Raw genomic sequence first — 13,523 nt, forward strand, 5'->3', positions numbered from 1 at the left:
GGCAGCCCAGGTCACACCTGGTGACACGTGCTTGTTTCTGTTCTTGTCCCACACGCTACCAGTGAATGGCCGCTCACCTCAGACCCAGGGCTGGGGGCGGGGGACCAGTGGAGAAATCACCAGGTGCCTCTCTGGCCCCCCTCCTGCTCAGCCCTCAGCCTAAGTGTTACTGAATGGGAGGTTCCAAGCACCCCGTCCCGGGAGCCTTCACGGCCAGAAGGTTCTCACAACAATGGCGTCTGCACTGCTTTCCTGTTTCAGATGTACATAGCTCTCATTTCCTTGCACGCCCTCATCATGGTGGGATTCCACTTCCTGCATTGCTTTGAAGAAGACTGGACAAGTGAGTATGTGCCAGGGCTTCCCTCCTTGCTGCAGGGGGGCGCATGACCCAAGCAGGGTGGGCTCTTTGTTTCCATCTTGGTGCCAGGGGCCAACCTCATTTTATTAGATCTCCTGCAAGCCCATGGACCTATCAGGGAAGAAACAGCAGAGGCCCAAATATCTCTTCATGAAAAAAAGCAGCCCCTTAAAGTCAGTTCTACAGGTAATGTAGTGAGTTGGACAGACCCTCTAGCCTGAGTGAGCCCAGGGAAAATGCAGGCCCCCAGCAGGGCGGTGCATTCCCTGGAGTGGAGCTGTGCCTGCAGAGAGAGCTTTTGCTTCCATGTCTTTAAGTGAGGAGCTTTAATTGAAGGTCATTTTATTCCAACCTTGCAGAAATCCATTTTTAACTTTCTGGCTAGGACATGGACGGTTTTCGTTAATCTTGTGTGTGTGTGTGTGTGTGTGTGTGTGTGTGTGTGTGTGAGTGTGATGGTTGTTTTTTTAACTGCTTAATCACCAATTTACGTTAAGATTGTAGACAAATTCTTCCTGCTTTTGAAGTATCTCATTTAAATGTGCAAATGCGGGCTTCCCTGGTGGCGCAGTGGTTGAGAGTCCGCCTGCTGATGCAGGGGACGCGGGTTTGTGCCCCGGTCTCGGCCCGTGAGCCATGGCTGCTGAGCCTGCGCGTCCGGAGCCTGTGCTCCGCAACGGGAGAGGCCACAACAGTGAGAGGCCCGCGTACCGCAAAAAAAAAAAAAAAAAGTGCAAATGCTGAGGAAGGAACTCCAACCACAAGATTGCATAAATCCTGAGGGAAAAATATAGATGCTGAAAAAATAAATAAAATTTCAATTTTTTTAAAGAAGAATAAAAATAAGTTATAAGAAAACAATTTTTAGTACAGTAGTCCCACCTTATCTGCAGGGGATATGTTCCAAGACCCCCAGTGGAATGCCTGAAACCTCAGATAGTACAGAACCCTATATATACCATGTTTTTTCCTATACATACATACCTATGATGAAGTTTAATTTATAAATTAGGCACAGTAAGAAAGTATCTGAATTGCCAGCATCACTGCTCTTGCATTTTGGGGCCATTATTAAGTAGAATAAGGGTTACTTGAACACAAGCACTGTGATACCACAGTAGTTGATTTGGTAACCGAGGTAGTAGGTAGCATATGCAGCATGGATATGCTGGACAAAGCGATGGTTCACGTCCCAGGTGGACGGAGCAAGATGGCGTGAGATTTCATCGCACTACTCAGAACAGTTTGTACTTTAAAACCTATGGATTGTTTATTTCTGGAATTTTCCATTTAATATTTTTGCACTGAGGCTGACTACAGGTAAATGAAACTGCAGAAAGCAAAACCAAGGATAAGGGGAAGACTACTACAGATACTGGAGGAATTAAGAGAGGCCACCTGCTGGGCTCCATCTTTCACACATACATCTGTGAGACACATCTTGAGCAGAAACATCATATTTTCATTCTTTTTCCATTGATTGGTTCCCCCCTTCATTTCATCATTTTTTAGGAGTTTTGCTCTTCCTGCACATGCTGACTTCTTAGGCTTTTTCTTGCTATTATTTCCCCCAGAACTTGTGAGGCTGTGAAAAGGACAGTATCTTTAGCTCCCAACCAGATATTGAGGCTTTCCCTGCCTCTGTAGTTTGCATCTGCCCCCCTTCTACAGTAAGTCCGCTATATACGAACAGGTTCCGTTCTGAGAGTGCGTTCATAAGTCCAATTTTTTCGTGAAGTCCAACAACGTTAGCCTAGGTACCCAACTAACATAATCCAACTAACGTAATTGGACATGCAAACACACGTTCACATCTTTGAAAGTTCGCGACTTGAAGGTTTGTATGTAGGGGACTTAGTGTATCTCCCCGGTCCTGCCCCCATCTCTGCCTGGCTTGACCTCATCTAGGGGAAGAGAAATCCCGTGGGTATTAGTCACCTCAGGCTGCCATAACAAGATACCATAGACTGGGAGGCTAAAACATTCATTCCTCACAGTCTGGGAGGCTGGAAAGTCCAAGATCACGGTACCAACCAATTCCATTCCTGGTGAGGACCCTTTTCCTGGCTTGCAGACGGCCCTCTCCTCTTGTGTCCTCACATGGCAGAGAGAGAAAAGCAAGCTCTCTGGTGCCTCTTTTCATAAGAGAACTAATCCTATCACGAGGGCCCTACCCTCATGACCTCTTCCAACCCTCATTACCTCCCAAGGGCCCTGGCTCCAAATAATATCACTTCGGGGGTTAGGGCTTTGGCATGTGAATTTCAGGGGGTGGTTTACAATTTAGTCCATAACACCATGTCTCCCCATTTTCGTGACTGCCACAGTTCCAGCCCAAGCTAGAGAGGGGAAGGTCAGGATGTTAGTGAGAGTTCATAGTCAGGAGTTGGTACAGGATCCATGCCCACCCTGTCTGCCTTGTCCTGCCCACCACCCTGACCAGCCCAGAAGCCAGGCAGGTACCTGCCCCAGCTGTGGCCACCCAGGGCCAGCCCATCAGGCTGCTGGGCCACCCTAACCACACCCTGCCCAGCAAGGAACCAAGAAGGGAAGTCATGTGGAGGTGTTAAGTTCTGAGGAAGATGTGGGGAGATATGGCATTTAGACAAGATGCTCTTACCCTGCCACCCATTCAGTGCTGGTGTGTCTCTAAGCTCATTCCAGATTTATGTCCTTTTCCTCGCCTGACATTCCTGTGAGGGAGCTAGCAGGGCAGGTTGGAGGGGGCACTTACTCCCTGAATTCCCAAAGCCCAGTGAAGCCCAGCTCTGCCCTACAGGACCAGACCCCTTCTGTCAGGAAAACAGGCCAGAGCACTGCAAAAGCCAGAAACATGGGCCACGGCCCGGGTGTCACAGGCCCGGCAGCTGTTGGCAAGGGCAGGAGTCCTTGGGTAGTGAGTGCCAACCAAGGGGCCTGGACCAGTGCCACAAATGGGGCCCCTGTCTCCCAAGGTGGTCCAGGGCTCTCCTGAGAAGCTGCCTTGATGGTGAAGAGCCAGAGAAGGGGTCCTCTGCCTGCTCACCCCCCACCAGCTCCCTCAGCACCTCTGCTTTTCAGTGGGCTGGGTTTCTGACTTAGACACTACTCAGACAAAGGATTCTGCTGCCTAAAACAAAACCACACATCTGGTCAAACCTCACTGCTCTACAGTGGAGGGAGTAGAGGCCTGGAGAGGGACAAGGACTTGCCTCGGGTCACACCCAGGTCAGGATGAGGTCGTAGTAGGGGCCAGGGGAGTGAAAGTGTCTGCTCTGGGCCAGGTGGCTCTTCTGTCAGCTCCCCAGCTTCAGGACTGACTGTCTCAGGGACGCAGATGCTCCCGAGAACGGGCCTTCCCCGTGGGGCTTACTGGGTCAGGCCAAGCCCCAGCACTTAGACTGCCCCCTGCCGAGCTGTGGATCCCACAGCCACTGAGTGATCCTCCAGACCTGGCTTTTCCTCTCACCTGTGAGCAGATAGAGGCACAGGAATGCCCAGAAAACCCACGGCCAAACCAGGCCTGGACTGAGGCCCCTCCACCTGTGCAACCTGCATTTTGCTCTCTGAGGAGAGGAGGGTCTCCCTGTGGTGTCATCAGGCCTTCGTGCCTCAGCTCTGAGTCCTTCTGGTCCTTCCAGACTGTGCTGGGTACTGTGCTTGGCACCAGGATGCAGACACCCGTGCTGTCCAGGAAGAGGGACGGAGAGCAGGGAGTGGTGTGTGTGAGGGAGGGGAAGCCGGCAAGGTCCAGCCTGCTGAGGAGGGCTTTCCTGAGGGAGAGCTGGTGCAGGCAGGTGTGGGAGAGGACGGCCCCTGCCATGGCCTCGAAGCCAGAGAGGAGCCCTGGGGGTGGCGAGGGGCAGCCCTGAGCCCCACGTGTCCCTTCTCTTTCAGAGTGCAGCTCCTTCTCGCCACCCACCACAGTGATCCTCCTCATCCTCCTGTGCTTCGAGGGGCTGCTCTTCCTCATTTTCACATCAGTCATGTTTGGGACCCAGGTACACTCCATCTGCACGGATGAGACGGTAAGCAAGTGGGCAGCCTGCTCACCATCTACCTCCACAGCTGGGGTGGGGGGAGGGCTGCTTGCAGGCCAGACCTGGGAGCCCAGCGGCCAGGCCCTGGGTGTGCAGGGCACATTCCTCCATTTGCACTGACTCGAGATCTTCTTCCTCCCCACTTGGGACTGGCACTCACATCACACCAGGAATGGGGCCCCGCAGCCTCGGCAAAGGGTTCCCTTTTGTTACGAGCCCTTCCACCTTCCCGTGATGGTTCTGTCTTATACACGGCTCTGGGTCGGGCATTCTGTTAGGCACTGGGATGCCCTTCCCATCCAGTGGCCACAGGCTTGGAGACAGGTGGTGGACAAAGGCCACCCTGACCCAGGTGGCACAGACAGGGTCGGCTTCCCAGAGAAGGTGCCTTCACGAACAGGTCCTGAGGATGGAGTCAGGGGACAGCTCAGCTTGAGCCCCCAGAGCAGTGGGCAGCAAGACCCGGCTCTGGTCCTCATCTGCTGCCTTCTACCTGCCCCCACCTTCCGCCCTGCTCACAGCTCCTTCTCTGGGAGCTTTGAAGCTGCTGGCTCAGCCAAGCTGGAGCCCATACCCCTGGTGCCACTGCCACTACCTCTCAACCTTCCTAAGGTGTCCAGAAGCCTCCAGGTGGTCAGTCCGTGGCTGTGATGTGGGCATTTCTTCCCTGTTTGGGTTTGGGGTCTGGGTAAGGGGCCCCAGGAGGAAGGGCAGCCCTTAGCTCTGGGGTGAGGTCATGAGTTCCTCCTGGCTTCCCAAAGTCCCCTTCAGGTAGCAGCTCTCAACAATCGTCTAGGGTTCTCTGGGGGAACTTCGGCCGATTGGGTAGTCAGCCTTAGATGGAGGCTCGTAGGAAGACTCAGTTGTTGCTGCTGCTGCTGAGGCCCCATTCCTGTGGGTGTGGAAATTCTGCATGTGGAGAAGGACGATGCTGCCGGCCGCCAAGGCACCACCATTTGGATCTGCGGCAATTCCCCATGGTTTAGAAGGTTGGGTGCCTCTCAGCACCTTTTTTCTTTTATAAGCATTCATATCATTATAAAAGAGTGTCTGTAAAAATAGTAGCCAGTGGTGTAGATCCAGCTGTGTATCCATGCAGTAAATGTGACAAACTTCTCTGCGTAAGACCTGCAGGGAACCCAGAGGTGACTATCTGGCCCTACCCGCTGTTGGAACACCCCCCCAGGCCACACAAGCCATGGTCTGGGGGAGCTAGAAGGAAAACTCTCATGGCCCTGGTCCTAGTTGTTCTTCCCCCTCAAGGGTACTCCTAAAGGGAGTCACATTGAAAGGAAAGGAGAAAGAAGCCAAGGGCCTGCAGCTCATGGGAAAGGGCATCTTGCCCTTGGCCTCTATTGTCCCAGGGCCCTAGGCTGTGAACCTAGGTGTCCGACCGGGACACCTGTTTGGGATGCATAGGAGAGCCAGGAGGGCCCATGACCTCCCACTGCCCAGACTCAGACTGGGCTGTCCCCTCAGGCCCCACCCCTGCGCCTCTACCTCACCGAGACCACAGCAGACAGGCCCCTGGCCAGGCTCCTGCCAGGCTGCTTCCCCCCTGTCCTCCGGCCCCACCCGCCGACCAGCTCCTTCAGGAGAAGGGAAAAGGGAGGGATCAGCCTGCTCCCCCAGGCCACATTTTTCTTGCGAGACTTGGCCAGGGGGTCGTGCGGGCTCTGTGACAACTGCTGAGGTGGCCTTGGGTCACACTTCTCCCCAAAGGAGCACAGGAAGGCCTTTGCCGGGACTGAGGCTGAGGCTGAGCGGTCTGTCCGTGCGGCCCTTCTAACCTATACTAATCCCTCTCCTTCCTCCTCTGTGGTGACCTCTCCCTCCTGTTCCACCTCCTCCACTGTGCCTCGCCAGTCCTGCTAAGCAGGGCGCTCCTTGGCCTCCCAGGCTGGGGGGCCTAACAGCACCAGAGCTGGTCCTTTGACTTGGTTCTTTTTTTTGTCTGCAAAGTGGTCATAGTAGCTTCAGACTTACCATGAACCGTTCCCAAATTAATGGCCGTCCTTGGCTATCATGATCTCAAGCTCCCCGCCAGCTGAGGCTTCCTGCGCCCCAGCCTTCACAGTGCTCCCGCACACACAGCTCAGAACCAGGCCTGAAGCGCCTCTGCAGACCCAGCAAGGACTCACTTAACAAAACACTGGATTGCACAACTAGGAACAGTGGCTTAGGGGCCTGCTGACTTTGCTCATTTGTCCCTTCCTTCCTGGAGGGACTTATACATGTGTGCCTATATGCCCACCCCCAAAAAAAAAAATTATGATTTTTTTCTTTAGCACTTTTTATGAGAGAAAGAGAAGAAGAATGTACTATGTAGATGAGCTTCATGGCTTTAAAATAAGGAAGCATTTACTCCATTCACCTCAAGCTAATGGATATCTCTCCCCCAAAACCACAGCAGTAAAGTGCTTGACTGAAAGTATGATTGTTCTTGTTTTCAGGGAATAGAACAATTGAAAAAGGAAGAGAGAAGATGGGCTAAAAAAACAAAATGGATGAACATGAAAGCCGTTTTTGGCCACCCCTTTTCTCTCGGCTGGGCCAGCCCCTTTGCCACGCCAGACCAAGGGAAGGCAGACCCGTACCAGTATGTGGTCTGAAGGACCCCTGACCAGCATTGCCACTCAGACACAAACCACATCCCAGCACTACCATCCAATCCGTTCTCATGAACGTTTAAACCGAAAAAGCAAAACAACTACTCTAAAACATTTTTTTTAATGTCTCAAGTAAAATGGCTGAACATTGCAGAGAAAAAAAAAATGTCCCCATGTTTTATTTTTAAAAGATCATCCTTTCTATTTTTTTGGTGACCGAAGCTGCTTTTCTTTTTTCCTTTTTAAAATCACTTCTCTGATCTCTGGTTTCCTCTCTGCTGTCTGTCTGGCATGACTAATGTGGAGGGCGCTGTCTCCAGGCCATGCCCCCTTGTACTAACTGAGTCGTGACACTTGTGCGTGGATGGACCGGCCCGGACACCTGTTTGGGACGCATAGGAGAGCCAGGAGGGCCCATGACCTCCCACTGCCCAGGAGGCAGTGGCGAGCGCCCAAATGGGAGTTAAAACCTCACCGAAGATGGATGCTTACTCCTTGTGACCTGAGAGGGCCAGGATCAGGGATGGAGCCCTTAAAAGGGTCCTTGACACAGTGGCCTCATCCCCCATGTGAACACGATTCGCCTCCTAATTCACAAAATCAATTTCCTGCCTTGTACGTTATGGGCTCTGGGTGTGTAGAATGACTTGTGGGGTGGGGGATGGAGATGAAAGGGGTCTTATTTGTATTCTGAATCACCAGTTATATTCCAACTCTGATTATTTGGAAGAATGTGAAGAAGTTTTTCCAGTTCAAAATGCCTTATACAATCAAAGGAAGAAGAAAATGACCCAGCTTCAGGCGAACTACATTTCCCTCATTAACGTTTGCTTCTTCTCTGACCTCCCCACCTCCCTCCCTCTCCTAGCGAGGTGTCGGTTAAGCAGTGTTACTGCCAAGTGAAACAGCCTCAGCTCCACCAGTCAACCCCTTCTTCCTCATTTTGTAAATCCCTGCAGTGGGTTTACTTTCTGACATTTTAGACCCATAAATGTGCACATACCCATGTCTTGTCTGTATTTTAACCTGGGAGACCATTATCCTGCGTGGGCTGACCGTGATGCAAGGGCAACATTACAGCCAAACATTTTAAAGTTGAGAGATGGCCATCCATCCACTGGAATCAGCAGACACACCTAAGCCTGTGGCGCTGAAACTGACTAGCTTTTCTTTCCATTTGCATACTTGTGTGTTGAGTCTCATTTGAAGGAGGAAGGGCCTGAAGACAGTGGCGGGAGGTGAGGGGACAGGGAGTACGCATCAAATGCAGAGGTCGCAAATCCGAATACCATCTCAACATGGATTTGTTTTTTTAAGCGATCACCACAAACCTTTTTTTATCTTTTGCTTGGGGTGGGTTTGGGGTGAGGTTTATTAAATCAGCCCTGGGTGAGGAGAGACTTCATCTAGCTATGTGATCTTTCAGAAAAGTAAGTGGAACATGCTGCCTCTTTTCAATTCTGTCAGTGCTTCCACATGGAAACAAAACGCAATAAAATTTTTCCAAAACCTGTTCTGGCTGAGCTCCCATCTCTCACAGTGTTACCCCTCAGGGAGAGCCGATTATCCAGTCAACGTGAGTGTGCTGTGTTTGGGCATTTCTTTCATTGCTTTTAAAGGACATGTATGCATGCTTCCTCTCTTGAATGAGGTTTCTATTGTGTTGCCACTAAAGGACGTTTACAGCCCCGTTTTGGACAAGGTGCCCCCACCGGGCCTCTCTCCTCTGGCTCTTTCTGCTGCCTGCGTCCCTTCTCTTATGCTTGTGGGCTCCCAGTTGCTACAGAAAAACTCATCAGGTCTGTGGAGTTTGCTTCTAGGGTTGGGCCTGGGAGAGAGACCCATTTTCTTCTGCCCACCCAGCAGAAGGCAAAGTCAAGCCAGAGGAAATCACTGGAAGCTTCCACACACGCCCTGGGACATCGCTTTGAGGAGCTCTTCACCATGCCTCGGATGTTTAACCAAGGAACCCTGTGACCTTTCCTAAGTCAATTAACTTCGACCTGCCTCTGCTGTGCTATTTACGCCATGGTCAAGGCTGTGATCTGGGCTTTTTTTTTTTAATGCTGCTTTTAAATCTACTTTATAGCATTTGTTTCCCATGTGCTTTCAGAAGAGAGAGTAGGACTCAGGGAATATTTTTAAGTATTTGGATGCCTCAAAATACCCCATCTTCAAGGGCATTTTTTTAAGTGACCCAAGTTGGTTCTTCCTCCCATGGAATTTCTAAGGAATACAGTAGATAGTGCTGAAGATGTATTGAATTTTTTTCAAATCCTAAAAATAGAAACTCATCATTTATACCTAAGCATACCATGTATATCTTTCCCAGAGGGAGAGTCTCCTTCCGACATCCTGTATGATTTTGTCTGGGTTTTTATGAGCCCTTTGGCTGAAAGAACGAATTTTCCCCAGTTCTCAAGCCAGAGTGAAATGCTATACTCAGAACATAGGAATAGCTCAAAATTCTCTGTGTTCTTCCTATTTCATCTTGTTGAGATAGAGAACGTTTTGCCAGGAGCACAATGACTAAGGAATGTGGCTGTCTTCTGCAGCATAGTGACAGGAAGAAACAGGCATCCCTGAGCCCTCCTCAGTATTCCCAGTCGTCTGATGAAGGAGGACACCTCTACACAAAGGCAGCCCTAGCCTTTTGCTTTGGCACAGGAATCCTGACAGCACTGAATGGTGTGTGCATGGGAAAATGAGACAGTAGTAGCCACAGTCTTTCAGAATGTGGGCTCTGAGGAGTGGAAAGGAAAAATAAAGAGGAAGGTGACTTGGCCAGTTGGATTAGGTGACTCCTTCCTGCCTGTCAACTTCCTGTTTGTGTTCGTAGCAACCAGACTGACCATGCAAAAGGCTTAGGAGCAAACAAATCTATGCATATTTGCATGGGCTTGCTGACGTCATGCACAAAGTGGATTCGGGTAGAAGTGTATGTGCTACGTCTCCTTTTAATCATACCATTTCATCTTTGTAATACTTTTTCCTTGGAAGAACCCAAAGTGAGACATGTTGAGTTACCAGCTTTTAAAATCCAACTTCCTGGGGACTTCCCTGGCGCAGTGGTTGAGAATCTGCCTGCCAATGCAGGGGACACGGGTTCGAGCCCTGGCCTGGGAAGATCCCACATGCCGCAGAGCAACTAGGCCCATGAGCCACAACTACTGAGCCTGCGCGTCTGGAGCCTGTGCTCCACAAGAGAGGCCGCGACAGTGAGAGGCCCACACACCGCGATGAAGAGTGGCCCCCGCTCGCCGCAACTAGAGAAAGCCCTCACACAGAAATGAAGACCCAACACAGCCATAAATAAATAAATAGATAGATAGATAAATAATCCACCTTCCTGATGAGGTAGGTTAAACAATGTTTATTAAACACTTAACGTGAGGTTGGCATCACACAGAAACCCCAGACTTTGAGAGGCTGGGCTGGGCTCTCCCAACTAGGCCAATGGGTTTTACGTTTTTCTCACTTGAAAACTTGTAGTGCATAAGCCTCCAGGGTGAGCCAACCAGTAGAAGTGAGGGGTTCCAACCTTAAAGGGGACCTTAGTTGTCAAAGATACGTGAAGAGAAGAAGATTTTACTGGATTCCCTCTTGTGAATCTTCTTGCTGAGGATGTACTGAGGCAGTGCACCTCAAAGTGTGGTCCACAGACCAGCAACATCCTCATCACCTGGGGACTTATTAGAGATGCAGATTCTCAGGCTCCATTCCAGACCTGCTGAATCAGAAACTCTGAGGGGGTGGGGCAGCAGCGATCTGGATTTTCACAGCCCTCCCATTGATGGTGACGCATGTTCAAGTCTGAGGATCCACTTGGGGCTTGCAGGGGTTGCCCAAAGGCCTGCTGATTAAGCGATCCTGTGTGCTGCGGGGCTCAGTGTGGTGCTGGGTGGGCTGTGCCCACTGTGAGCCCCTCTTCCCTCATAACCAGCGGCCTCCCCAGCCAATGAATGCTGAGAAAACAAGGAAAGTATTTGTTAGAAGGAGAGCCAAACTGTTAGTCTGTCCAGCAATCTGTCTCCACATCTTATCTGGCCAGCTGGTTTCTGGAAGAACCATCCCAAAAGGAGATGAGACAGAGTGAAGCCAGGGTCCTCCCAGTGGGAGCGGTGGCCAGTGAGTGATTAGAGCCTGGCGCGGCCACGCACATGAACGTCCTGGCCTTTGGTTTCCATCTGTGGACCTCAACACCCATGTGGCTTTTTCTTGTATCTTTTAAATACATATCTGCCTGAGAATCACCTAACAAAGGATAAAGGATTCACAGTGAAACAGAAACAAGCCACTGACGAGTCTACTCTCCCAAACCAAAGACTTCATTCCCCCACCCCGCTTTCTCAAGAAAAAATCGTTAATGACTTGAGCCTCGTGATTATGCTAGCAAAACTGAGTGAGTCCCAGGGATCCCTCATCTGCGCACACGGGAGCTGATGACGCCGATCCAAGGAATTATGAAAAGCGTTGCAGAATAGTGTTTGTAAAAACCTTCGAGGGGAAGACAACGTGCTCTGACATGGACATAAAGGATGCCCTGAATTTCTGCAGCTGAGGTCATGGGGTGATGGGGCCTTGGGCCCTGGCCTTGGTCTTTGGTTCAAATCCCTGCTCAGCTACTTCCTTCCTGTGTGACCTTAGGCAGTAATTTACTTAAGCCTCAATTTTCTTGTCTGTAAAATCAGGGAGATAATCTAAATCACAAAATTGCTGTGAGGATTCAAAGAGAAATGAATGTAAATGTTAGGATGGTGTCTGGAACATTGTATGGCTTTAGGGAATGTTAGCTCTGTTGAAGCTGTACTTTCAGACCATGTACACAACTGTTCATGATGTGTGAGATCAGTGTAATGGTTTGCAACAGAATTTTTTTAAAGAAATAAAAAATAATGCATTACATCTTGTAAAATACATATTGTTTCATGAAACTTCCGGGAGGAGTGGGGCGGGTGTGCACGCGCGCGCTCATATGCAACAGAAGTGTATTTCCTATTGTGGGCTGCACTAAAAAGATGTGAAACCACTGATGAGAGAGTTGTCTGGCCATCTCTGAGGAGGACACATTTGCATAAGCTGCAGCACCTCCGACTTTCTATGTCTGAGATGCAGGGAGCAGGGGGACCTCCTGCTCTTGCTCCGTGGGCCTTAGCTGAGTCCTTACAGAGCATGTGCCTGGGTCTCTACCTGCTGGGGAGCCGTAGTCCTGGTACATTCATTTTGGGGCATTCGTGAGTTTGTTTATAGATCACAGCTCATGTGTCACCCAGGGAGACCAAGCCCAAAAGGCCCAAGTCACACACTCCCTGCAAGAGGTGCTGGTTTAGGCTGTTGCCCCCTTACCAGGGATCAACCATTCTTGTCTGCATGAGCCTAAAGTGGGTATCACTGCTGCCTCCGCAAACCTCCAGCTTAAGAACTCTGCCTTCAGGACGCCTCTATATCCACACAGAACTCAAAATTGCGTCCTACCAGGAAAAAGAAACCCCACTGGCTCCTCCTGAACCTGAGGGTCCAGACCCTCAGCCTTTCTTATGCATCAGATTCGTTTGGAATATTTTCTCCTCTTCAGACCCAGAGCTGACACTCCTGGATGTTTACTTAACTGCTGAGGAGGTTCATCTGGTGGGCAGGCCAGGCTCCATCTGGAACATTTTTACGAGCTTGCTGAGGAGGTTGAGTAGAGACCAAGAGTGCTCTTCTGGGAACACGCCACCACAGGGGAAAATCATCATCCTGTGGGCTCTCTTTTTTTTTTTAATTAAAAAAATTTTTTTGATTGAAGTATGGTTGATGTACAATATTATACGTTACAATATATGATTGAAAAATTTTAAAGGTTATACTCCATTTATAATTATTATAAAATATTGGCTATATTCCTTGTGTTGTACAATATATCCTTGTAGCTTATTTTATACAGAACAGTTTGTACCTTTAATAACTTACTCCTATATCGCCCCACATCTTTTCCCTCTCCCCACTGGTAACCACTAATTTGTTCTCTATATCTGTGAGTCTGCTTCTTTTTTGTTATATTTACTGGTTTTTTGTATTTTTTAGATTCCACATAGAGGTGATATCATACAGTATTTGTCTTTCTCTGTCCGACTTATTTCACTTAGCATAATACCCATCCATGTTGTTGCAAATGGCAAAAGTTCTTTTTTATGGCTCAGTAATATTCCATTGTATATATATACCACATCTTCTTTATCCATTCACCTGTTGACGTACATTTAGGTTGCTTCTATGTCTTGGCTATTGTAAATAGCACTGCTTTGAACCTTGCGGTAACTTTTTTTTTTTTTTTTTTTTTTTTTTTGCGGTACGCGGGCCTCTCACTGTTGTGGCCTCTCCCGTTGCGGAGCACAGGCTCCGGACGCGCAGGCTCAGCGGCCATGGCTCACGGGCCCAGCCGCTCCGCGGCATGTGGGATCTTCCCAGACCGGGGCACGAACCCGTGTCCCCTGCATCAGCAGGCAGACTCTCAACCACTGCGCCACCAGGGAAGCCCTGCGGTAACTTTTT

At 49.9% G+C, this 13,523-nt stretch overlaps 1 protein-coding gene across 4 annotated transcripts in view; it reads left to right on the forward strand.

Moving 5' to 3' along the window:
• The window catches only part of ZDHHC3 (zDHHC palmitoyltransferase 3), a 54,251-nt gene that overhangs the window by 34,799 nt on the left and 5,929 nt on the right, over positions 1–13,523 (forward strand). Inside the window, exons 5-7 of one of the 4 annotated variants that reach the window (XM_082847795.1) lie at positions 262–343; positions 452–547; positions 4,238–4,368. In XM_082847795.1, the coding sequence (XP_082703921.1) occupies positions 262–343; positions 452–547; positions 4,238–4,368 (309 nt within the window). Of the gene's footprint in view, positions 1–261; positions 344–451; positions 548–4,237; positions 4,369–6,833; positions 8,783–8,809; positions 9,059–13,523 lie in introns of those variants that run through there. The other 3 variants (XM_082847794.1, XM_082847793.1, XM_082847792.1) reach the window with 3 other exon arrangements.

Source organism: Leucopleurus acutus (assembly GCF_964270905.1).
Source record: "Leucopleurus acutus genome assembly, chromosome: 10".
In the NCBI taxonomy this organism is placed as follows: domain Eukaryota; kingdom Metazoa; phylum Chordata; class Mammalia; order Artiodactyla; family Delphinidae; genus Leucopleurus; species Leucopleurus acutus.